We start from the raw sequence: 26,120 nt of genomic DNA, 5'->3' as shown, positions 1-26,120 counted from the left end.
TAATAAAATTGTATATCAAAAATTCACGTATTGTGTTTTATTAAGAATATGCAAATATTTGGCCTAGAGCTCGTTTATATTTATTTATTTATTATTACAATCTTTGGATTTTGCATAATTGATTTTGATTTATAAAATGTATTTCTTTTTTACCTAATACGTACTCCTTTACAATATTCGTACAATAGCCTCTTGAACTCTTTCACATTTTTACAATCTTTCAAGTCCCTAGGTAGTCCATTGTATTCTCTTAATCCCTCAAAATATATACTCTTTTTATCAAATTTGGATTTTACAATTGGCAAGTTGAAATTATTTTTGTTTCTTATGTTATAGTTATGGACATCGTTGTTGTATTTAACACGATCATTTAGATAATTTGGTAGGTTTCCTAATTTCATATTGTGTATGAATTTCAAAGTATAATATAACACAAGCTGTTTTACACTAAGCCAGTTCAAACTGTTTAGTAGCTCTTGTATGGGAGTATCAAAACGTTTCTTTATAATAAAGCGCATCACCGTATTTTGTTTTTTCTGCAACTTAGTTATGCTTGAATCAGCTACTGTAAATAGAATCGTTGGGCAATTTATAAAATGAGGTACAACTATAGACTTATAAAACATTGCTTTATAGTATCGGCTTACGTGCTTGCACGTCCGTATCATAAAACCTATCTTCTTTGAAACTTTCCCCTCTACATATTTAAGATGCTCATCAAACTTTAATCTTTCGTCTACTATAACTCCTAAGTCTTTTATTTGGTTTATTCTTTCTAATGGGATATTTGCTATTTTTAGGGTTACATTGTCAACTCCAGAGTGTATTTTACTCATAACCATCTACTTTGTTTTCTCAATATTAATTTTGAGCTTGTTCTGACATAGCCATTTATATACCGAGTCTATATCCGCTTTTATTTTTGATATGGCTTCAGTTATGGATGGACAGCTTATCGTCAACAATGCATCATCTGCAAATAGTCTTATTTTACAGTGACTCAAACAAGTTTTAATACCATTTATGTATATTATGAACAGAATCGCGGCTAGTAATGATCCCTGTGGTAAACCTAGTTCAACTTCTATTTCAGGAGATGTCACGTTCCTAATTAAAGTTTTCTGTTTTCTTCCAGTAAGGTAGCTCTTGAACCACTTTAAAGCTGTATTTCGGACGCCGATGTTATATAATTACCTGAACGTCATATCTCTATCAATAGTTTAAAAAGCTCTTTTAAGGTCCAGAAAAGCTGAGACTGTTACTAGTTTGCAAGACATTCCTTCTTTCCACTCTGCTATCACCATGTTCATTGCGGTTTCACAGGAGTGTTTTGATCTAAACCCTGATTGCTCGCTAATAATAATTTCATATTTATTTACATATTCTAGCAGCTGTTCTTTTACAATTTTCTCTCATTTTTTTTCATCGCCAGATAACGCATTTATTGGACGTATTTCTTCTGGTTTTAATGTTCCTTTAACTTTTTCAATTGGTATAATTGTCGACGTTTTCCAGCATGCTGGAAAAACACCACTAATAAAGCTTTCATTAATTATGCTAGTATAATAGTATCCTAAGTATACCATACTATCTTTGACGATACCTTCTGTTAATAATTTTTTTCCACCATATTTATTTTGTAATGTTGCAGCTGTACGCAAGAATTGATCCACATTTACTTTTTTAAGTTCAAATAAATTTCTATTTATGTCTACCTCAGCTTCAACTGGCATAATGTTTTCAATACTACCACTTATTATTCTTATACTTTCAACAAAAAACTGATTTAATTGCCTTGCAATTTCATAATCTTCCTCAACATAAGTGTTGTTTATAAAAACTTGTTTTATTTGAGAATTCTTTTTGTTCATATTTACAGCATCTTTTAGACATTTCTACATCAGTCGTTGGTTGTTACTGTTGATTGTGATTTTATTCTCCATGTATATCTTCTTTTTAAGCTTGATTACTCTTTTGTAGTGTCGTTTTATATCACTGTAATTTTCCCATGAGTTTGATATTTTTGCCAACTTGTAAAGTTCATATTTTTGCTTGTTCTGTAAGTTCACGATCGTACCACTTATTCATTAGTTTGATTTGAACTTGCTTTTCAAATATTATCGTATCCATTACGTCTTCCAAAATTGTATTTATGACTATGACTCTCTCATCGATGTCACAGTTTGTAAGTTCGGCCAGATTATAATTCCTAAGGTGATTTAATAAATTTTCCCCCGTATAGTTGTCCCAGCATAAGCGGTTATCATACACTCTCAGTTTGTAGTTTTTTTTTGTACAGGCAGTTTGATACAAATTGTTTCGTGACCTGATATTCTCTGATTCTCTAAGTTTTGTATTTCGATATTACCGCTATTGCTATAGAGAAGGCCTATTTTGGTTTGTGATGATTCCTTTATTCTTGTATTAAAATTGATTAACTGTCTGATTGACAATGATGTGAAAGTTTGGTTTAGCTGGTTTGAGTAAGTTGACCTTACATTCATGTTAATATTGAAATCGCCAATAATGATATTGTTTTCATTTTCATTTCGTTAATTGATAAAACACTTTACAAAAACTATATATTTCTCGTCGTCTCTCGGCAAACCTCAAAGCCTTTTGGGACTACATTCCGTCCTGAAAAGAGGGCTCGAATATTCCCAGCTGTATTACTATCGATAATGTTTTCTCAAATAGCTTATCTAACACAGTAAATTTTTTTAAATTCAACTTTATTAATGAAACTGCAACCTAAAGTTTTTACTGCAACAACACCAACACACACTTTGTTCGATATCCTCAATGTAATTTAACTCTTGCTAAGCCTTTATGAATTGCCTGAAGGATCTTAGTTGACAAGGGAAAGGAGGATTCAATAGGTCCTATTCCCAAATAGATAACAAAAAATTACTTTCGAAATTACCGGCCAATCTATAAATTTACTATCATTTCAAAGCTTTGCGAGAAAATTGTGAAAGACAAAGTAATCCTCTCAGTTAAGGAAATAATTATTTCAAACAAAAATGGGGTTTTTCCGGGATCGTTCCAACAGTTGCCAATATTGCAGCATTTTCTGAATATTTTATATCAGCTTTTAAGAAGGGATGTCAGGTGGACGCAACTGATACCAATTTCACCAAATTTTTTCCATCAGTTTCACTCGATACTACTGCACGAAAATTCAGAGTCACAGGCTTATATAATCGGCTATCGGAGATTGTTTCCAAATCTCTGCTGGACTATTTAGGTGGAGTAATTCTCCAGGCGATGCGTTGATTAGTCAAAACTCATGGGGCCAGTTAAGGACTACCGTGGCGTTGACTTAGCTAGCGGAACCTTCGATTTTTATTCGAGGACCAGCATGAAGATCATACAACTTGTCATTGAACCTCCTTTGATACATGCCGCGTCATTTGAGAGACCACAAATTTTCCTAAGAAACATTTCAGTTTGCTCGTGTCCTTCTTTGGGATGGCTGTGTAGAGGCATCCCTCAGCTCAAACAAAATATTCCCAGACTTGGTTCAGCTCTCAATATAGTTAAAAATGGACCTTAGGGGCTGAAATTTGTAAAGCCTTTGCAGTATCAACAGCAAGCTCAAATTTAAAAATTATAACGAAGAATTTTTTTAAAATTAAACAATTTTAAAAGTTTATGTGATTTTGTTCCTGGAGTGGTGCCATTAAAAAACCCGATGACTGAAAAGGACATTTTTATGAAATCACCAATGTTTTTACAACAATTTTTTGAAAACAAAATAATTTTTGGGTTTTGGGGAGTCTTTTGGTCGAAAAATTGACCCTTTCGGCATTTTTTTTTCGCAGGCTAAAAAATTATTTTTTTGGGTATGCGTAGTGGAACTTTTTTTCCTGAGCCCAAATCCTATCCAAAAATCTATGGCGCGGTATCAGTTAGCTTTCGTACATACAAATCGACCCAGGTGAGCGAGCACAGTTGCAAAGTTATGCGCTTTCTTCCTTTTGTTGTGTTGACCGATCCATATTGTTTCCTGAATGATCGTTATCTTAATCTATGCATTTACGAGAATATCAGTCAATAGCGAAGCGAGACCTTTCCTTCAAATTTTCTGGACTTTTAACCATATTCCGAAGTAATGCTCAGAAAAATAATGTTCAACGTATGTAGTTACATAAAATTGTTACCAATTTCTCGGTATTTTGCCTTTACGCATCTTTATCCGGCAAAGGACCACCAACACCGACAACACTCCTCAAACCCGTCGGGGATTGTCTTTATCATTAAAACAACGACAACAAGAGATTGAGGTTAAGAGGTGAATATATATAAATATAAAAATATAAAAAATGTAAACTATATTTTTTTCAATACTCTTCTCATTCATCTTTTAACTTCAAATTGTGTGCTCGCCTTTCACTTTTCCTAGTTACCTAGTAACTTTAGCATAAACTTTCTTTGTCAATCATATCTTTGAAATTGCCACGGTAAGTCAAACTTTTAATTAACTGAATATCGATAAAGGCGCGAACGTGACAATTGTGACATTGAAAGTATTTCGGCTGCCAGGTCAAATAGCGAGCTATTTATAAGCCATTTAGAGAGTATAAAGTTATGCCATATTAGGGGAGAAGGAAATTCGCGATTGCCAATTTATTATGATAAAGTTGTTAGCAGAAGTTTGAAAAACTCAAGAGTCATTGTGATGACATTTAAATGCTCTACATTGGAGCTTATTAATCCAGTACATCAAGTGGCTGATTATACACAAAAAGTTGGTCAACGCACTTAAAAGTATGTTAGGTAGTTTAGAGTTCAGTTAATTTGATTCAACTTAAACTGATTACCCATAAGCTCAATAAAGTTGGGGTGTGTTTCTTGAAACATATTTATAGTTACAGAATTTTAAAGTTGTCATTAAGTGCGTGCTTCTGGTAATGGTTTTCGGCTAAAAAAGTCTCTCTTTTGCGGTGGACGATAAAGTACTATCTTTAATGATTTTTAGATTCATGCTAGATATACTAACATTTACTACTTACAAGTTGGACTAATGCTGAAAGGTCGGCACGAAAAACGTTGTAAGCAATATAAATAAAATATTTCCGGATTTCAATAAACAAAGCTTTATTATGAAATGGAGCACAGCTCATTTTTGCACTTTTTTCAGTGTATTCGTAAACTATGATTTGTAATTGAAAATATGGCATTGAGAGAACTAATATATTAGCAAGAGAGAGAAGTCTGCCAGAAGTTCTGTTTTGCAGAAAATAGAGTTTAGAAAGGATGCAAAATACGGATTTTTTTTTTTAATTATCATGGACTTTTTTGTGATCGGACAAGGATTACAACCTACTTTGAATATTCTAGTATGCTCAACTACTCACTGTTAACTTTGACCCCAATCATTGTGCAACATCAGGAACTTTGCGCTCGAATACATCAAGGTGCCTTCTTTCGTCAATCATTCCGAGCCATACGTCAAAATATGTATGGTTGCGTTTCTTCAAAATATGTTAGAATAGATTTGACAGGTCTGAGGCCGCCCTGATAAAGTCATCACAGTTCGTTAAACTTTAGTGCAATACGCTAGATATGTTCTTCAATGTGATATAAAGCAGACATTTTTTGCTTTTGGTGTTGTAACAAGTAATATTAAAGTCCAAGCCCGACCATCTCGGCAACCATTTAATATGACAACATTGAACTGTCTAGGTCATCCAGCCCCTCACCCCTAGTTCCATGAGGAACTAGCCAGCAGTACTTGGGGAAAAAATAAAGAAACGTTGTTAACCACGTACAACGCAACCGGCCTGCCCCTCATGTGCTACGCGTCACCAGGTTGACCACGTGGTCTTAAAAACACATACTTGAAAGGCTGCAGGCCTGTCGAAATTCAGCAATCATTACTGCAACGGGATGTCTCATTATGACCGGCGAACAGCACCTACGCAGTGAGGTTAAAGAGCCCAATATAAAAAAGCATAACCAAAACAGTTTTTCCTAAGTTGTTACAAAGCTGGACACTCTACAAAGTAACTGCTTGATCTAGCTTCGCCTCAGAGAGGGTTGAGGGAACATAAGCACCATGATAAATTAGATACGTATAGGTCACAAATACATCTTCTCGCTATCTCTTTCTGCATTCGTTGAGCTTAAGCCATTTGTATCTGAAATTTTAATTAAATATTGTTATTTAAAGATTTACTTGAGCAACCTAGAAAGCGGCTCATTAATTTTTAGTCTTACTCTTTTTATTAAAACTGTACCAACAATTTACAAGAAATGTTTATTTAACAATTGGGAATGACTTTATATTTAGTCAATAGATACATATAAAACTGGTAGGAACTATTTGTATTGAGTCATATTCTTAAATGCGAACTTTTGACATCGGCAGACCTTTTACACCCAGCCCAGTCACTTTGAAAGTACTACCAGCCGGTGGCGGTTGATCGTTCAACTTAGATGTAGTCACATATAAAATATCCAGATTAGGGCCACCAAACGCGACGGAAGTTATTTGTTTGCAGGGAAATTTGATTTCCAGAAGAACCTTGGCGGTGCTGAAAGATAAAAATGTAAAAATAATGATTTTAATAATTAAACGGAGTACACGGCTTTGTTGCATATGTAAATTTTGAAGCTGACTGAATAATTGTGTAATGGTTTTTCATAAGCGCATAACAAAACAATTTCTACATAAGATGACAAGGCTTGAATCAAATACCCCACCACAGAACAGTACACGTAGCAAAAGACTTATCAAAAGCTTTTGATAAAGTCAACCACGGCAGGTTACTGCAAGACTTGACAAGGATCGGTGTAATTCAGGAACGTAACAAAATAAACCGAGAAGAATTTAACAAGGGGTACTACAGGGTGATATCCAGGGGTACCACAAGAGGGTTCCTTCTCCAGCAGAAGTAGTCACCATTATAATCACGTCGTTGGTACTCCACTACCAACTGTCTTACACGAAGAAATGCTGGGTGTGACGTTCGATCCGAATATACATTTCGGCGAGCATTCGGAAGAGGAAACTTCAACCCCCACATACATAATGTGGAACCGACGCCCCTAACACACTCTTGTCCACCCCTGTTTGTGAGTGGTCGAACCTATTGGATGGGGCGAAGCACTGCTACAACAACAGCAACAACAAGTTAGAGTTTTTTCTAAAAGCGAGTGCTAGTTGGAAACATAAATAATATATTCTGTCAGATCACTTTTATATCAGAGCTTTCAGAAAGGTCGAGTTTAATTAATATTACTCCAAAATATATTTTGCATCGTCAAAATTTCACTCACCTCGGATCGATCTTGTAGACAGTGTGCCCCGTGAAAGTAGCAACATAAATATTACCATCAGCGTCGATTGTCATACCATCAGGCAAATGTGAAGAATGCTGGAAGACCACCTTTGGATTACCTTCAGAATATAAAGCAAATGGATTAATATAAAAAAATATACTACAATGAGCTTTAAACTTACATGTTACGCACGTTTCACAATCATAATCAAATTCCTTTACATCGTAATCGGTAGAGTCAATGAAATAGAATTTATTTGCTTTTTCATTCCAAGTCAAACCGTTTGAAATGCCAATATTCGATTTAAGCGTTTTTACTGGCTTGCCTTTCTCGAAAACATATAATTCACCTTTACGTGTTGAGAAGAGATCTTTTTGATCATTGTACATTGTGCCAGCAAAAAGGCGTCCACGTGCGTCAGCTTTGCCATCATTCAAACGATTCAAAGCAAACTCTTCACCTTTTTGCACTTCGTGTGCTACGCGTTCAACTTTGGCTTTAGGTGAAACACCATCCCATGCAACAATTACTACACGACGATCACAGCCGACAGCAAATTTGCCTTTTTCTCCTTCAACTGGTGTGATGAACGAAGCAAATTTTTCACCTTCTAATACGGCATGGTAGGTCTTATTCTCTTTGTAGTCATAACGTAGTAATTTGGCTACATCGATATCGACGAAGTATAGACTTTGTGTTTCAATGTCCCAATGTGGACCTTCGCCTATTAAGGTATCACCATTTGGCAGTGGTTCGATTTTATAGGACATCTGAAAAAAAGAAAGCTATAAATAGAAATACAACAAATGGGTACACTTAATTGAAGCGGTTATTTAGGATACCATTGGCCTTTGGATACCACTGGTCATAGATATAAAATTATTATGTTTTTTTTTATTTCGCCTGCTGAGTGGAATATCACCTTATCTCGGCTGCCGTTTCGAAAACGCCCTATCTCAGAAAACGTTTGAATTTGTTCCAAAAACATTAAGCTCAAATTCAATAAATTTTGATATTTGGCCAAGATAGGGTGATATTCCACTCAGCAGTCGATTTATAAACTAGCGGTAAAGGGAAACCACTATCAATCAGAACATCAAATGTGACTTTTCACATCAAGTGCTAATTTGAACTCGAAGAATAAAGATCACGCAATATAGTTCTCACATTATGGCTGCCCTAACTCTCACAATGGCATGAGATAACGCTTGGGGAAATCGAAGGAAAAGTTATATGGAAGATTTATGGTCCTTCTCTTGACCCAAAGTGCGTACATCTTAGACAAATTAATGATGGGCAATATTAGTTTTACGCTGGTTATTAGGACATATTATGCGAATGGATAAAGACACTGCGCCTCTGAAGGTTTTCGTAGCACTACCCGGCCCTTCTTGAGCTGCTAAAACCAGATGTGGGTGAGTTGAAATCCTTGATGTTTCCAAACTATTATCAGTTATGCAGATGAAGGGCTAACTAACGTACGACTGTAAAAAAGTCAGTTATTTGAGATGATGGTAGCTATTAACCAGTACCTCTTGTGTTTTGAAACCCGGAAATATTAGCGAGTAAGTGCATATAATAATCAACTTTGGAGTGAGGCAACACTTTAACTAATTTAAGGCTTATCAATACGTTTTCAAAAGCACGCACTCACAATAAATTGATAAGAGCAATTCAAATTTTTTTTAATCAGGCATAATTAATTTAATAATTAATGCAATTTAATTTGTTTGTGCAACACTGAATGTTTATTATCTCCCATGAAACTCATACTGCAATTCTCTTCTTAGCCCGGGAGTTAGCTGTAAGTTTTGTGGTCGAATTTTTCATTTTGTTTTACAAATATAATTTCGTTTTATTTCTTTTAGGGGTTATCAGCCGTCACTTGAGAGTATTGCCTTTTATTTGATGTGTTGCCAATAAGTTTATATATAAATACGCATGTTTGTAGGTGTATGGTGGCATTTATAACATATTCGAGTGCGTCACAAAAACAAAAATTATGGTTTTTATTGTGACTAAAAAGTTCAGCATATCTATAGGGGTTCTGTCAAACTCGGGTGAACAAATGTGTATTAAAATTTACGTGCACTATACAAATCTTAACATAAATTCAGAATTGAACGTTCATATATAAAACAGTTACAAAAACATAGCGTAAGTTAATGCTAATAAAGATGTGAGTGTTTCATTTTAACAATACCCTATATAGCAAAGCCCGCAAATGTTTGGCTGAGTTTTGCTTTTTTATCTTTATAGATATAAGTACAACCTGATAAGTACGTTAAATTGATTTCAACTTTTTGCTATGAAAAATACAAACATACAAGGGAAGCTTATATAGGTGTGTCAAAAACTACCTTTATATATATACAAATCTACTCACTAAAAAAAGTACTAAAAATGTTTAATAATAGGGCTTAGGATATAATGTTACTGCTGGGAAATACTGTATTTGAAAGTGACAAGATAGCGTAACTTGTTTTACTAAACAAAAAACGTTATTTTAGTTGTTTTAAATCTAATAGTAATACTCGTCTAGAATTCATATCGAGCAAAGAAAAAAAAGTGTATCTGAAAATAGAACACCCTAATGCATATACAGACATATATACATTCATATACCTAAATATCTATTTTCTTAACTTTAATGTGTTGACACTCAGCTCAATAGACGCTTAAAGCCCCGACACATAAGCAGTTTTTCATATAGATGAGTTTAACACATGCTTAAGCATTATGAGAAGATTGCACGTATTTTTATGCAGAACGGTAGATTGAGCGACACTGGCGCCATCTGATATGGAAATGTAGCCAACTCCCAAATCTTGTTGTAGGCAAATATAAGAAGAAAAATTTGGCATTTGCTTTGGCTAAGGGTGTTGGCACACTTTGCAAGCGAAATTATTTTTCCCACTGGTTGGTAACTTTTGTAACATTTTTCGCAATTAAAAACTGCAATATAACAATCGAATACGACACAAAATATGTTAGCAAGTATTTTTGTTGTACAGGGAGAATGTTTATAACAATGCTTCGCGAAATTTTGTATGTGAATGGGCAAGCCGAAATAAACTTCAATTGCCAAGTCTGAAGTTCCTTCATATTTACAAACGCAATATTTTGTTGATTGTGGCGCTGTTATTGCAATGCATAAGCTTGTCTCAAATCCATCTATATGAACAATGTCATTGTGCCGCGGCCTTTATGATACTGTCATGCTCTCGCAATTTAAATAAAACTTTGTCAGCTGGTTTATATTTGGGATTAATTAGGAAACGAAATACTGCAGAACAAGATTGAGTTGATATGTTTTTGCTTATATTATTTTGTTTATGACGCATTATCTAAATTGGATAAATTATGAAAGCATAACAAGTAGTATGTGCGTGCATATGTATGTATAGTAAGCTGGGTCGATTTATTAACCTATATCGCGCGAGACATATTTTTGTAGAAATCGATTTTTAGTCCCAAGTGAAATCATGCGCTAAAGACGGTGGTAAGTGCAGTTTTTAAAAAAAAAACAATACGTAAGCTTGTGGTAAAATTTGATGTTGATAGCTGTTAAAATGAGGCAGAAATGGCGAAAGCCGTCTTATTCAACAATCGGTTGTATGAGAGGTATATGGTATACTGGTCCGATCCGGTCGATTCCGACAAATGTCAAATCTCCCATCAAAATATGCCTGCTTACCAAATTTCATCAAGATACCTCAAAAATTGAGGACTAGTTTGCGTTTAAACAAACGGACAGGCGTACGGACGAACGGACAGACGTACATGACTAAATCAACTCAGCTCATCCCCTGATCATTTTGGTATACTTATTGGTGGGTCTAACGGAAACATATACATAAAAAATGATTTGGAGCCTTGAAAAGAAAAAACAAAATTTTTTTAAAGCTGTTAATGCCAACGTTATAGACGATAGAACGATAGAAACTATGAGACAAATTCGTTTTCATCGGCAACACTTTTGCACGTTTCTGAAGAAACCCTTAAAAAAAATAGCGAAAAAATAAATTTTTTCACCAAAACACTCCTCAAAACCCAAAAAATATTTTTATTTCAACTGTTATCGCCAAAGTTTTTAGCGGACAATCTTGAGTCGGACAGGGTGTACATGAAAATTTTAAAATCAAATGAAAATTTTTTAAGTAGGTCATAAAAAAACCTTAAAGATCAAAGAAAAAAAGTCAAAAAACTCAAATTTTGCGGGCTCCAAAATTATTTTTTTGGGTATGCTTAGTGGAACTTTTTTTTCCTGAGACCAAAAACTATCGAAAAATCGATGGCGCGATATGGGTTAACTTTCGTCCCTGCAAATCAAACCAGCTTAATGTATAGTTCTTGTATACCGTCTTGTATTTCTTGTATTTCCGCCTAAAGCTTTGCTCGATATTTAAGCCTCTGAAAAGAATTAACGTAAAATCTTGGACGTTTTACCAAACAAAGTTTAATCACTACCCGCAGAGGATCTAAGTTAAATCTTCAATAGTTGTTCAAACATTACAATATTTCAAGTATGGCAACTTACAATCAATATATAATGCCAGATTTAGGAGCAATTTTTAAAATCACTGATGACAAATGTTAATATTTTTACTGCCAAACGTGAGTAAAATAAAATATTTATCAACAAAAAAAATATTCAGATACGTTTCTGCTTTGTTGAACATGTGGTATTAATTGTGTTTAATTCGAAAATGTAAATATTTTCCGACCAGTGATCGAAATGAGACTCGCAATGTGTCTTAAATGCTAAATAAAATTTTGCGAAAACGTTTACACTCCAGTGATATACAAAATTAAAACTCGATTTTTGAATCAAGACTTCCTGCAATGGTTTCGTTCCGTTGTTTGCTCAGAAGGCACAGAAAGATATAACCTTTTTGCGGCCTAATATAATTAAAATGGGGTAAACTACACTTGTTTCCAACGTTTAAGCAGCATTCATGCCATACATATCTGTGGTATAATATTTAATTTTATGACTGTTTATAAGTTCATGCTTTTATTTTTTTAACCATCGTATCGTATTTCACGATCACAAATCGAAAGCCATTTTTACTCGAATGACAAGTTGGAAATCAGTTAACCCCTTTAAGAAAGTAACATTCAATTATCGTAAGTATTCCCACTAGTTCACATATGCTTTTACCTGGATTCTCTACTCAAGAGCTAATGTAATTTTAAAAATGGACTTGAGTCACGGATCTCTACACACGATATGCGCCCATTTTTGGGGAAGATTGCCCTCATTGCTTTTTAAATTTATGAAAAACATTTGTTTAAGCAATTTGTTTTTTATTTATTTAATAATTTGAAAAAGTTAAACATTGTTACATCATTACGGACAAGGTGACCGCTGTTTCGTATATTCCTTGTAAATCTCTTCAAAGCCGTTTCTTCCGAGTGGGGTTCGAACCCGCACCAATACGATGATTGAACTGTTGACGAACACACTCAGCCAAAGCCATGCTTCCTTGTGATTGTGCAACTTCTATGTTTTCAAATTTGTATTTAAGAAAATATATCGGACGTTTTATTGTAAATAGATGTAATGCAACATTTGATTTTCCTGCGAAAACGCAAATAAGGTTATATTTTTCTAAGCACCTTCATAACAAAAATGGGATTAAAAGAAAGATATCCCGGCCGTTTTGGTTCATTGGAGTGTTCTATATACATATGTGAGCACAATCTCACAAGCCTGTCATTTTGAGGTATCATAAAATCTTCAAAAATTAAAATTTGTATTTGCATCCGTTTACAATAAAATGTAATGCGATATGAACGATTATTTATCAAATAATTCTTCGTTCGTTCATCGTTCATATATTCTCTTGAAATTTCAAAGACCACGAAATCACATGATTTCTATTCAATGGTAGAGATTTCATACAAAAGGAAAATATTTATGTGCAAAATAAATATTGTTTTGGATCTGCGTGGTTTACAGAGAGTTCATCGGAAACTGACTGCACCTTAGATATCTTGATACCAGCTTCTAAGCTTGGTCTGCTGGAAAAAACTCGATAAATTTATGCTACTGCGTTACCTCTCTATAGTAGTTTAAAAAATGTCAGGTTTAAGTTCTTCTGGCATTTTCAAAGAAATCAAAGCTTCAAACGGAAAAGTTTTCCAAATTGAGTAAATTGGAAAAGAATATGGGTTGAAATCAGTGTAAGCACTTTATCAGAATTGTGGTAGATTTACCACATTTCTACCAAATTTCCCTTTCTACCTCATCTATCTATTAACATATTGATATCAGAAATTTTCTAACTAGAATGTTTTTCAATACGAATTTCATAATTTTACTTCATTTATCTGAAATTATTATTATAATTAGATAAGATATTTTAGCGACCTCGACAGACATTTACCGGGTACAAGTAATATAATTAGGTTGATTGACACAAGGTCTTCTTTGAACAATTCTAACACGCTTTTTGAAGAAGGCATTTTTTTTTAATCTACCACGAAATTGGTTTAGGATATGTCAACACTGGTCAAAATATAGATGGCATGTACCAGTGGCGGATCTAGGATTGTACTTCCAGGGGGTTTTTATTTCATTATTTTATGTCGTATATTTAATTGTAACATAATGTAGGCGGATGCAGGGTGCCTGCCGAAGGCCAAAAATGCAAAACGTTCTCCAAAAAAAAAATTGGATTATACAAAAAGAAAGTCGAAGAAAACAATTGCAAAGCATCTGCCCAACAAGAGGGGCCAATGTCATGAAGCTGTATCCACTTACATTGAACTTCAGCCAGCAATATTCGAAGCCTTTGAGGAGATAGCAGAAGGGAAAAACGACAAAACTCCAGCACAAGCTTCTCAGTTTCAAGCTGCTATTTCTAGCGTGTAATTCCAAACGTTGCTGTTGTTGTTGTAGCGATAAGGACACTCCCCGAAGGACTTGGGGTGTGTTATCGATGTTGATGGTTCTTTGCCGGATGCAGATCCGGTACGTTCCGGCAACAAGCACAATAAAGTTACCAGCCCGAGTGTCGGGAAACGATTAGTTATGACCACATGAAACCTTCTAGGCCATACCGCCCTCCCACCCTCTAGATCTATCAGGAGTTCAGGGTCGCCAGAGCTTCGGCTGTTAATGAAACAAGATTCGCCACGGGTAGGTGAGGTTGACAATTGGGTTGCAGAATCTATATATTGCGCTGGCAACCCCTTGAGAGAGTTGCGCTACACAAGAAACCACGCATCAGTAAACACCAATTAAATAGATGCAACGTTGATACTGAGGGCGTCGAAGATTATTATAGAATGCGATTCTATATTCCATTCCTTGATGCATTCATAACTCATATCCAGGGCCGTTACATGAAACACCAATTAATTTTCCAAAATTTCCCTGTTTTGTTCCCCAAAAATGAATATAACGCTGAAAAATGCAATAAACTGAATGAAATTTATGAAAGTGTTCTGAATTGTTCCAAAACTGAGTTTGTAATGGAAGTAAAAGTTGTTGTTTGTCAGAATTTTAAAAACGTGTTTGCTGCACTTGAGGTGGTTATAATTTTGATGATTACATACCAAATTTGTATGCTATATTTCTTATTGATCTTATTTTTTCAGATGGTGAATCCAAGTGCTTTCGAACATGTAAATAAGATATTGCGCATATTAGCCGTTCTACCAGTTTCGACAACAAAACCAGAACGCACATTTTCTGCCCTCAAAAAGTTAAAATCACACTTGCGGAGTACAATCAGTCAAGAACGTTTGAATGAAATCGCTTCATTGAATATCCATATTGATATACCACTTTCTGTAAACGAAGTACTAGAAGAGTTTTTCAAAAAACCTTGGCGATTGTTGGGAAATAGTTATAGGAAAAGTTAGTTTCTTAATGCTGTATGTGTTTAAAGCTTCGGGTGTTTGAACCCGAAACCGCTCCCCCTGCGCGTAAATCCGCCACTGGCATGTACATAAAGACAAGTACTAGATTAACTTATGTCGTTTATGATTTTCAGTACTAATAAAACAAAAAGTTCGTTCCGAATATTAATAGCGTTCTGAGCACGCCTCAGTTACAGCATTAGGGTTAAAAGCAACAAATTCCTCGCGTTCCAATGATCCAGCTCAAGCAAAAAAATTAACATGGAACATATGGATGTTAAGTATTTATTGGGAGCTGGATCACTGTCCGTTGGAACGCAGGGATTGTACCAACTCAAAGTATATACCTACCGCACAATTATTTATTAAATTATGACTTTTATAGTATATTTTATTCCATGCATTATTGAACTGCTTACGTTCTTGCCATTTACCCATGCAACGCATAAAAAAGGTAAATAGGTAACTACGAAAAGAATTTGTATTCCAGTTGTTTGTTTTTAATTACCGATTTTAAATTTTTAACTTTCAATGGACTTTTATTTGTACAATACATTAAATGAGCATATGTGTTGACATCACTGTTATTAATCTACACAATTTTGTATGTATGTTTTCACATTAAAAAATTCATACCTTGCCGGAAGTTCTCTAACACTGCAAACGTATTATACGCTTTCATGAACTATAAATGACTGGAGAGTATTCTCTTAGCATTCAATATATATAGCAAACTAACATGGCGGAACGATACAAGGTGGCAGCATGGTGACATACATACAAACATAAATAAAAATTCCATGTACTTTGTTTTTGTAAATTCGATGGACAAATGTCAAAATCTTACTGCGTCGGAAGTTGATGTATCAAATCAAATAAAAAAAGTGTATAATCAGCTGTCCCATGCTGCCACCTTGTATCGTTCCGCCATGCAAACTAACAAGCAAAATGCTCCCATATGCTCTCAAATTAACTTTAGAGAACATACTGGTACGAGGGTTGCAAAAAATAAATTCTCACAATGCGCAAACCCCAGCCGGAAAACAAATTTTCGTTGGAAATCACAGAAAATTTGTTTGTTGTTGCTCTCGTGAGACGAAAATAACCACTAAATGTAGTAAAAAATCGATATCAAAACAGAGAGGAGAGCTACGAATAGGTACTTAGTAGTTGTCATATTTGGTAATTGAATCGTGATGAATGGCTTTAATGACGTTGTCAACAGAAAATTTAAAATTTTTTATTTCCATTGTAATTCTAGGTGGTAGTTTTTCACAGTGGCCCGAAACTACCGCTTTCAGAAATAAAATACAGTTATTGAGATCAAATCCATGTATGTATGTATTTATTTATAAAACTTATCAAAACGGTTTTTTGATTATTATCAAATGTAAGGAACGAAAATGGTAGAATGCGTGACTACTAGGGTGGGTCGATTTATTAACCGATATCGCGCCATCAAATTTTCGATAGGATTTGGGCTCAGGAAAAAAAGTTCCACTACGCATACCCAAAAAATAATTTTCGAGCCTGCGAGTTTTCTTTTTTTATACTCAGTTGAGCAGAGCTCACAGAATATATTGACTTTGATTGGATAACGGTTGGTTGTACACTGTACAGGTATAAAGGAATCGAGATAGATATAGACTTCCATATATCAAAATCATCAGGATCGAAAAAAAATTGATTCAGCCATGTCCGTCCGTCCGTCCGTCCGACCGTTAACACGATAACTTGAGTAAATTTTGAGGTATCTTGATGAAATTCGGTATGTAGGTTCCTGAGCACTTATCCCAGATCGCTATTTAAAATGAACGATATCGGATTATAACCACTCCCACTTTTTCGATATCTAAAATTTCGAAAAACCGAAAAAGTGCCATAATTCATTACCAAAGACGGATAAAGCGATGAAACTTGGTAGGTGAGTTGAACTTATGACGCAGAATAGAAAATTAGTAAAGTTTTATACAATGGGCTTGGCACCGCCCACTTTTAAAAGAAGGTAATTTAAAACTTTTGCAAGCTGTAATTTGGCAGCCGTTGAAGATATCATGATGAAATTTGGCAGGAACGTTACTCCTATTACTATATGTGTGCTTAATAGAAATTATGAAAATCGGAGAACGACCACGCCCACTTTTAAAAAATAAATTTTTTTAAGTACAATTTTAACAAAAAATTTTATATCTTTACAATATATTAGCAAATTATGTCAAAATTCTACTCCAGTAATGACACGGTGCAACAAAATACAAAACTAAAAGGACATTTCAAAATGGGCGTTGCTCCGCCCTTTTTCATTTAATTTGTCTACGATACTTTTAATGCCATAAGTCGAACAAAAATTTACCAATTCTTGTGAAATTTGGTATGGGCTTAGATTACAGGACGATAACTTATTTCTGTGAAAAAGGGCGAAATCGGTTGAAGCCACGCCCAGTTTTTATACACAGTCGGCCTTCCGCTTAGACGCTAACACGATAACTTGAGCAAAAATTGATATATCTTTACTAAACTCAGTTCGCGTACTTACCTGAACTCACTTTGTATTGGTATAAAAAATGGCCGAAATCCGACTATGACCAGCCCACTTTTTCGATATCGAAAATTACGAAAAATGAAAAAAAATGTCATAATTCTATACCAAATACGAAAAAAGGGATGAAACATGGTAATTGGGTTGGTTTATTGACGCAAAATATAACCTTAGAAAAAAACTTTGTAAAATGGGTGTGACACCTACCATATTAAGTAGAAGAAAATGAAAAAGTTCTGCAGGGCGTTATAAAAACCCTTGAAACCTTGGCAGGAACACTGTTCGTGGTATTACATATATAAATAAATTAGCGGTATCCGACAGATGATGTTCTGGCTCACCTTGGTCCACTTTTGGTCGATATCTGGAAAACGCCATCACATATACAACTACCACCACTACCTTTTAAAACCCTTATTAATACCTATAATTTGATACCCATATCGTACAAACACATTCTAGAGTCACCCCTGGTCCGCCTTTATGGCGATATCTCGAAAAGGCGTACACCTATAGAACTAAGCCCCACGCCCTTTTAAAATACTCATTCACACCTTTCATTTGATACCCATATCGTACAAACATATTCTAGAGTCACCCCTGGTCCACCTTTATGGCGATATCTTTAAAAAGCGACCACCTATAGAACTAAGGACCACTCCCTTTTAAAAAGACTCATTAACACCTTTCATTTGATACGCATATCGTACAAACACATTCTATAGTCACCCCTGGTCCACCTTTATGGCGATATCCCTAAATGGCGTCCAGCTATAGAACTATGGCCCACTCTGCCATAAAATATTCTTTAATACCTTTCATTTGATACACATGTCATACAAACACATTCCAGGGCTACCCTCGGTTCATTTTCCTACATGCTCATTTTCCCTTATGTTGTCACCATAGCTCTCAACTGAGTATGTAATGTTCAGTTACACCCGAACTTAACCTTCCTTACTTGTTTTTTTTTTTTTTTTTTACTTTTTTCGACTTAGATTTTTAAGGTGTTTTTCATGACCTACTGAGAAAAATTTCGTTTGATTGTAAAATTTACATGTATACCCTGTCCGACTCAAAAATGTCCGCTAAAAACGTTGTCGATAACAGTTTTTTAAAAAACTGACATTTTTGGGTCGGGCAGGGTATACATATGAAAATTTTTTTATTAGGTCATGAAAACGACCTTAAAAATCAAAGTCGAAAAAAGTAAAAAAAAAAATGAAATTTCGCAGCCTCGAAAATTATTTTTTGGGTATGCGAAGTGCAACTTTTTTTCCTGAGCCCAAATCCTATCGAAAAATCGGTGGCGCGATATCGGTTAACTTTCGTCCATACAAATCGACCCACCCTAGTATATACGAAGTAACAAGTAAGGGAGTTTAAGTAAGAGTGTAACCGAATACTTTAAACTCAGCCGACATATGCACATATATAGCTTTTTCATTTTTACTTGGCGGTAGCCGTGGTGTGATGTTAGCGTGCTCCGTCATCCACACCGAAAATCCTGGGTCCAAACTCCGGGCAAATAAACATCCAAATTTTAGAAACAAGTGTTTTCAATTAGAAGAAACTTTTTCTAACCAGGGTCGCCCCTCGACGTTAGGCAAGCACTCCAATCGTATTTCTGCCACGAAAAGCTCTCAGTGAAAACTCATCTGCCTTGCAGATGCCATTCGGAGTCGGCATAAAACAAGTAGGTCCCGTCCCACCAATTTGTAGGAAAAATCAAAAGGAGCACGACAAAAATTGGAAGAAATTTCCTGCCCAAAAATGGGAGACAGTCTCGAAAATCTGAAATTCCGCACTAGAAGTTTAATAAACACCTCCGAACTGGTGGTAATCGGATGCAGGGCGGGAAACTTGGCAGCTGCACGTGTACCAACAACGCTTAATCTGAACTATATGTATTAAAATAACTCAATGAGAGGGACATAATTAGACAGTTTTGCGCTAGTTTAGAACATAGCTTTATTCTTCCTCTCCTCGTTGAAAGAAACCTTCCCTTTATCCACTCCCTGCCTTTCCCTATTCTACAATCTTTCACTAACACTATCGTTTTACTTCCCCTGGGTGCTCTACTAGAAGCATCTGCTTGTCAGTCAGCCCTACCAACTTCCAAACTCTTGCAATGTCTTTCAGGCTGAGGTATATGCCAGAGATAACAGCTTTGATTTTCCGGTATGGTATAGTTATGATATTTGTTGAGAACCGCCTTAGAGGCATTCAAATCCAGCTTGATAAAATCGCATATCGAGGTGGCGAGACCTACTGGCGTTCAAAGGGCATCCAATATATTTCTCAGATGGGTCCCAGAGCACATTAAAATCAAAAGGTATGATTTTGCTGATGAGATGGCTAAAAACGGTTGCGAAATCGATATAAACGAGGCGGACGACCACCTCTGGGTTATTTCTAACCTTTAACCGAGTAATACACTATTCTCGAGATTTTGGCCCATACCAAGAAGTTTACTCTACAGAGGCCATCGGGGTGAGTAGTAAGAAGAGTCGATTCACCACTTTCTCTGCTGATGCCCAAAATTACAAACAGAGTGACTCAGATCTCTGGGCGCACGGCTTTTGGACAGTCTGGCGAAAGAAGGGAGGGTAGATATTTCACTTCTTCTTGGTTCATAAGGGCAAGTAAATGGTTTGTTGGGAATATATAAGAAAGTATTTGATTGGACTAATATGTACCCATCCGACACTCACCGAGGGAAATCACGATGGACAAATTGTCTCCGAGCGGAAGTTTGGGAAATTACCATTCACATCCTCTCAAACTAACCTAACCTCACTTCTGACTTATTTCTTATTGTTCTTTCTCGTATTTTCTTTTTTTCTTTGCTCTCCCCCTCTCACCATTGAACTCTGTTCTTCCTTTTATATCTTTGTCTCACTTTTCGAGTTACCCACTCTACTTTTTCGTTTCTTTTTCCATTCCCCCTTCTCTTCAGTTCTTTCCTTTGCATTTCCGAGAACGAGGTTTGCCGTGCATTTATCAAGATAAGACTGCTGTGGGATGATCTGTGTATTGGTAAATGCAATGAATTTAACAAAGTAGATGACTGCTGTGAAAGATCGTCATTGAAGTATGTGATTACAATTTGTGGAGTCAGTGAGGCAGACTATCGATGAACGCAGTTAGTTATTATAATTGGTGGATGCACTGGTGGAGCCGTTGTGTGCAAGAAAGTTGTTTAATGCTCTGAATTTTCATCTTTGGACTATCTTCTGAAGCCAAATGATTATTGATTCATACGGTGTTATTTCGTCATTGTTGGATTCGATCACAGCTGATGGATCCAGAGAGTAAGATAGTTAAAATCAATTAATGTCGTAACTAACGACAGTGGATGTGCTGACAACTGGTGAAGACAATGAGCACGAGACCATTGATGGATCTAATGGAGACAATTTGACAATTGGGATAAATTAGTGGCGCTGGTGCACCTGTCCTAAATTATGAGCTTGTGAATTTGAAAATAATGTCAATCTTACCAGAAAATCAATCTTATGGCAGAAAATGTTCTCTCATCTCAGCTATCAGGATGGCCTGGTGATATTAGCTAATTAATAAGCGAAGAAATTCCTTGAACAAGAAAGAACCTTTTTCGTCTGGTAGATACATTCAATTACACATTCGATGCCGCAGATGATTGCTTCTCAGAGAGAGTCTTAATAAAAAATCTTGTATATTGCGCTGGAACTAAAGATAATTTTATTTGCTTTATTTAATGGAATGATATAAGAATTGACGTTTTTATTGGCCTGCATTTTAACAGTAATAAAAAAACAATTAAACATTTTTATAATGTTGATAATGAAATCGCTCAATTACTTTCTTCTCGAAAAATATTTTTATCGCAATTATAAAGGTAGTATAATTGTTAGGCCCAGTTACCAATCTTTTCCATAGAAGAGATTATGTGTTTAAAATAAGGGCAACTTCGTAGAGATTATTTTCGCACGTTCGAGCTATTTTTGTATACTTAAAGATGAGGGGAGTGCAAGAGGTCTTTGGTTAAGTTTTAAAAATATTTGGCAGAGCTACAACTTTGGTGTCTTAGAACGTATTGCTCCTTTCATACTAACACTTCAAATATTCATGATTAGTTCTTCCAAAGTTTTTTACCCAAGAACTGATAAAACTAAGTAAACCTTTAGCAACTTTTTGCATCAACACAAACCAATTTTATGCGTAAGGACCATGATTCTTTAAGAACCAAAGGTTAAATTCTGCAGGATTCTGCACACATGGCCAAAGTACACTTTGCCTACAGACGGTACTTCTGCGTTTAATGCATTCTCGCGCTGGTACCATACACGGTAGTGGCTTGCAACTCGATGGCTAATTTAAGAATATTACGCCTTTCATTATCAATCTCAGAACTTCCACTAAACTAACTCATACTGTTATTTCCAACATTTTCTGTAGAACAGACAAGGCCTAGTTCAATTCCAGTGAAAAGCAACATCAAAATACTTTGGAAAAGACGAGTTGCCCTTCGGTAGTGATTTGCAAACAAACCGAATGTATATCTGCCCTGAAAAGCTTGTCAAAGATGATTTCGTTAAATTTATAAGTGAAAGCAGAGCTATTAGTAAAGAAATGTTACTGGTAGACTTAAGCCGTTTTCAAGTTACCTTTCTAAATGTTTGTAAACTCAGAGAACTGCATGAAGTATGATAACAAAATAAGAAGAGTATACAAAGTTTCTTAAATACTTCCTTTATATAAATAGGTCAAAACGCGGCGGAAAATGGGTCCCTAAACACAGAAATATAGGTAATTCACAAATTCTCCTATTCGCTCTATGCGCTATGCTTTCATCAAATTTTATTTTGGAAACCATGGAAACAACTCAAAAAAATGTTTACGTGAATACGACACTTTTGTGAATTGCTCAATAATGTTGATGAATTTTTGATTTTGAAATTTTAACAGTAGCTATTATTATTAGTTTTGGTTTTTGTAAGCTGTTTGAAATGATTTCCCTCGTGTTGCATTTTCATAAGGTTCTGAAGAATGTTCTTAGTTTCAAGAATCTAGCTCTATCGAAATTGCTCAAAAAGCAGTCGCAAGATTCCACTTATTCTAAATGGAACTTATAAATATCTCGATCCCTGTTCCATCTATAAAACTCTTTTAAATAAATATTACAACCTAATAGGGCCCAAAATTTCTGGTCTCTTGGTTATCGGGAAGTTTCGTAAAACTCGAAAGCAAAATTTTCAAGTTCGAGCAACTTTTTGAGTTCTCACGATCCCTGGACCACCAAGCGAACATTTTTTACGTAATTTTGCAATGTCATAGGGTTCTGAATTATGCCCTTAGTTTCAAGAATTTAGCTCTACGGGAAGTTACTCAAATAGCGGTCGCAAGATCCCACATGCTGTAAATAAACTTCCCAAATATCTCGATATCTGGCCCCACCTAGAAAACTTTTTTGTCCTAAATATTACAATGCTAATGCTCACAGTTTTATTTAAAGTTTAAGTTCTCTGGGCTATCGGGCAGTTTTTTCAAACTCGAAAGTAAAATTTCAAGCTTCGGACAAATATTTTAATAATCACGATCCCTGAACAACTTAGCCAAAACTGTTTCCCCACACGTTGCATTGCCATGGTGTTCCGAAGTACATATGTGCTTAGTTTCTGGAATCTTGCTCTACAGGAAGTTATTCAAATAGCAGTCGCGAAATGTTTTAAACGAGCTTTCTGAGTAACTCTTAATATCTCGATCACTGTCAAATGTTCAAAGCCCTTTTATCCTTAATATCACAACCTTATGGAGTCTTAAGCTGCGAACAAAGTTTCAGGTCCCTGGGTAATTAGAAAGTTCCTTAAAACTCTACATCAAAATTTCAAAGTTCGTTAGATTTTTGTTTTTTCACGATCCCTAGACCAACAAACAATTTTTTTTTCGTATGTTAAATTGTCATTGAGTTCTAAGGTGTGTTCTAAGTTTCAAGACTATAGCTCTTTGGGAATTACTCGAAAATGGACGAAAAACACGAAACGAATCTAACATAAAGGATGTAAAATGTGCTTGAGATTTGTGTTATTCACTCCAGTCAACACACGCAACGCCAACGCTTGGAAATGTGGCTGATTGCCCATCCTTAACTTATACAAATAAATGTAAATAATAATACATGTTATTTATAATTTAAAAAACACACATACTTCTATGTACTGCCATATAAATAAACTTATCTGATATCTTGGTACTAAGTATCAAGTATACTTAATGACACCTATCAAGAGCATAACTTTTTCAACCAATTAACGTTCAAGTGCTTAATTGTCTCTATTTATCAAATATAATATTTTATGATATCATAAATCTCTGAAACGTTTTTTTTTTATTTTCATAAGGGTTTATAACTTAAGATTCTTAATAAGGGAAAATTATTATCTTTCTTTCTGGAAGTTGTTATTATTTGTTAAGCAATCCATAAACCTAATTCGCATAGTGCGAGTAGAAAACAAGTTAGGACGGGAATGTCTTCGGCTGTACCGAATACTTTAAACCATTCATAAATGGAGCTGAGCAGTAATTTTATCCCATTCGTAATATCTGAATAATCGGCTGTTTCTTGTTGTAAGTAAGTAAGTAATACATGTAGTCATTTCGTAAAGATTCAAGCCTCTAGCTCTTGAAATTAGAAATTATGAAAATCCTCATGTTTGAACAATCAGAATCAGGGATATATGTATATCTACAATTTTTCTAGACAACAATAAATGCCGCATAAGTAGGCATTTGGTGAAATTTGAAGTTTCCGGCTGTTAAAATGGTGCGGAAGTTACGAAAAGCTTCTGATCCAAATGACTAATCGTACACCTAAGTATACCTGCCCACCAAATTTTATCAAGATATTTCATAAACTGTGGCACTAGTTTGCGGTCAAACAGACGACGGACATGGCTAAATTTAACCAGATTGTCAACCTGATCAATTTAGTAAACTTATTGCTGGGTCTATCTCTTTTCCTTTAAGGACTTACAATTTTAAGATTCGTGACAAACTTAATATACTAATTAATTTTCATTCTTTCGCAGTAAACCCTTACTATTTTCACCTTGTTTTTATTGTTGTTGTTGTAGCAGTGACAGCTTTTTTTTATTCATGTTGCTCTTTAAAAGATTTCAAATAACATTGCTGATTGCCGTCGGTATTATTGTTACAGTGGCTCACAATTTTTAGCCAAATTTCGCATTGATATTCACCCCTTTTATGATTGTCAATAGCTGTTTTTTTTTTTCTCAGCTGAGCAGAGCTCACAGAGTATATTAACTTTGTTCCCATAACGGTAATCCGTAACAGCATAAACTAATCGAGATAGATATAGACTTCTATATATCAAAATGATCTGGGCGAAAAAAGAAATTCATTTAGCCATGTCCGTCAGTCCGTAAACACGATAATTTATTACCAAAGACGGATAAAGCAATGGAACTTGGTAGATGTGTTGCCTTATGACGCAGAATAGAAAATTTGTAAAATTTTGGACAATGGGCGTGGCACCGCCCACTTTTAAAAGAAGGTAATTTAAAAGTTTTTCAAGCTGTAATTTAGCAGTCGTTGAGCCCATCGTGATGAAATTTGGCAGGAACGTTACTCCTATTACTATATGTGTGCTAAATAAAAATTTCCAAAATCGGATGACGAACACGCCCACTACAAAAAAAAATTTAAAAGTCAAATCTTAACAAAAAATATAATATCTTTACAGTATATAAGTAAATTACGTCAATATTCAACTCCAGTAATAATATGGTGCAACAAAATACACAAATAAAAGAAAATTCCAAAATGGGCGTGGCTCCGCCCTTTTTCATTTAATTTGCCTAGAATACTTTTAATGCCATAATAAGTCGAACAAAAATTTAACAATCCTTTTGAAATTAGGTAAGGGCATAGCTTTTATGCCGGTAACTGTCTTCTGTGAAAATAGGCGAAATCGGTTGAAGTCACGCCCAGTTTTTATACACTTTACAGTTTTTATAACTTGAGCAAAAATCGTTATATCTTTACTAAACTTAGTCCACGTACTTATCTGCACTCACTTTATCTTGGTAAAAATGGGCGAAATTCGACTATGACCACGCCCACTTTTTCGATATCGAAAAATTAAAAAAATGTCATGATTCTATACCAAATACGAAAAAAGTGATGAAACATGGTAATTGGATTGGTTTATTGACGCAAAATATAACTTTAGAAAAAAACTTTGTAAAATGGGTGTGACACCTACCACATTAAGTAGAAGAAAATTAAAAAGTTCTGCAGGGCGAAATCAAAAGCCCTTGGAATCATGGAATACTGTTCGTGGTATTACATATATAAATCAAATAGCGGTACCCGACAGATGATGTTCTGGGTCACCCTGATCCACATTTTGGTTTATATC

General features: G+C 35.1%; 2 protein-coding genes across 11 annotated transcripts in view; one reads left to right on the top strand and one right to left on the bottom strand.

The window, feature by feature from the left end:
• Liprin-gamma (liprin protein kazrin) overlaps positions 1–26,120 on the top strand; it is a 512,121-nt gene that overhangs the window by 338,364 nt on the left and 147,637 nt on the right. The gene's annotated exons all lie outside the window — the stretch shown is intronic.
• On the bottom strand, positions 6,210–15,857 carry LOC137247205 (regucalcin-like). Of its 4 annotated transcripts, none has more exons than XM_067778310.1 (4): positions 15,796–15,857; positions 7,469–8,057; positions 7,285–7,405; positions 6,210–6,539 (listed from the first exon to the last, which is right to left on the bottom strand). In XM_067778310.1, the coding sequence occupies exons 2-4, from the start codon at positions 8,055–8,057 to the stop codon at positions 6,347–6,349; spliced, it is 903 nt and encodes a 300-aa protein (XP_067634411.1). In that variant the 5' UTR covers positions 15,796–15,857; the 3' UTR covers positions 6,210–6,346. The 4 variants fall into 4 exon arrangements, with proteins under 4 accessions (XP_067634411.1, XP_067634410.1, XP_067634412.1 ...); XM_067778309.1 differs by lacking the exon at positions 15,796–15,857 and adding an exon at positions 15,668–15,730; XM_067778311.1 differs by lacking the exon at positions 15,796–15,857 and adding an exon at positions 15,579–15,719.

This window comes from Eurosta solidaginis, chromosome 3 (genome assembly GCF_040869045.1).
Source record: "Eurosta solidaginis isolate ZX-2024a chromosome 3, ASM4086904v1, whole genome shotgun sequence".
Lineage (NCBI taxonomy): Eukaryota > Metazoa > Arthropoda > Insecta > Diptera > Tephritidae > Eurosta > Eurosta solidaginis.
This window is presented reverse-complemented; position numbering and strand designations above follow the sequence as displayed.

Excerpts from the sequence above, each read along its gene's own strand:
- LOC137247205 (XM_067778308.1), bottom strand. The coding sequence starts at position 15,606 with ATGCGTTGCATGGGTAAATGGCAAGAACGTAAGCAGTTCAATAATGCA. Across the intron at positions 8,058-15,510 it reads ATTTAATAAATAATTGTGCG|ATGTCCTATAAAATCGAACC; the intron begins GTAGGTATATAC and ends TCTTTTTTTCAG. Across the intron at positions 6,540-7,284 it reads GTCTACAAGATCGATCCGAG|CACCGCCAAGGTTCTTCTGG; the intron begins GTGAGTGAAATT and ends TTTATCTTTCAG.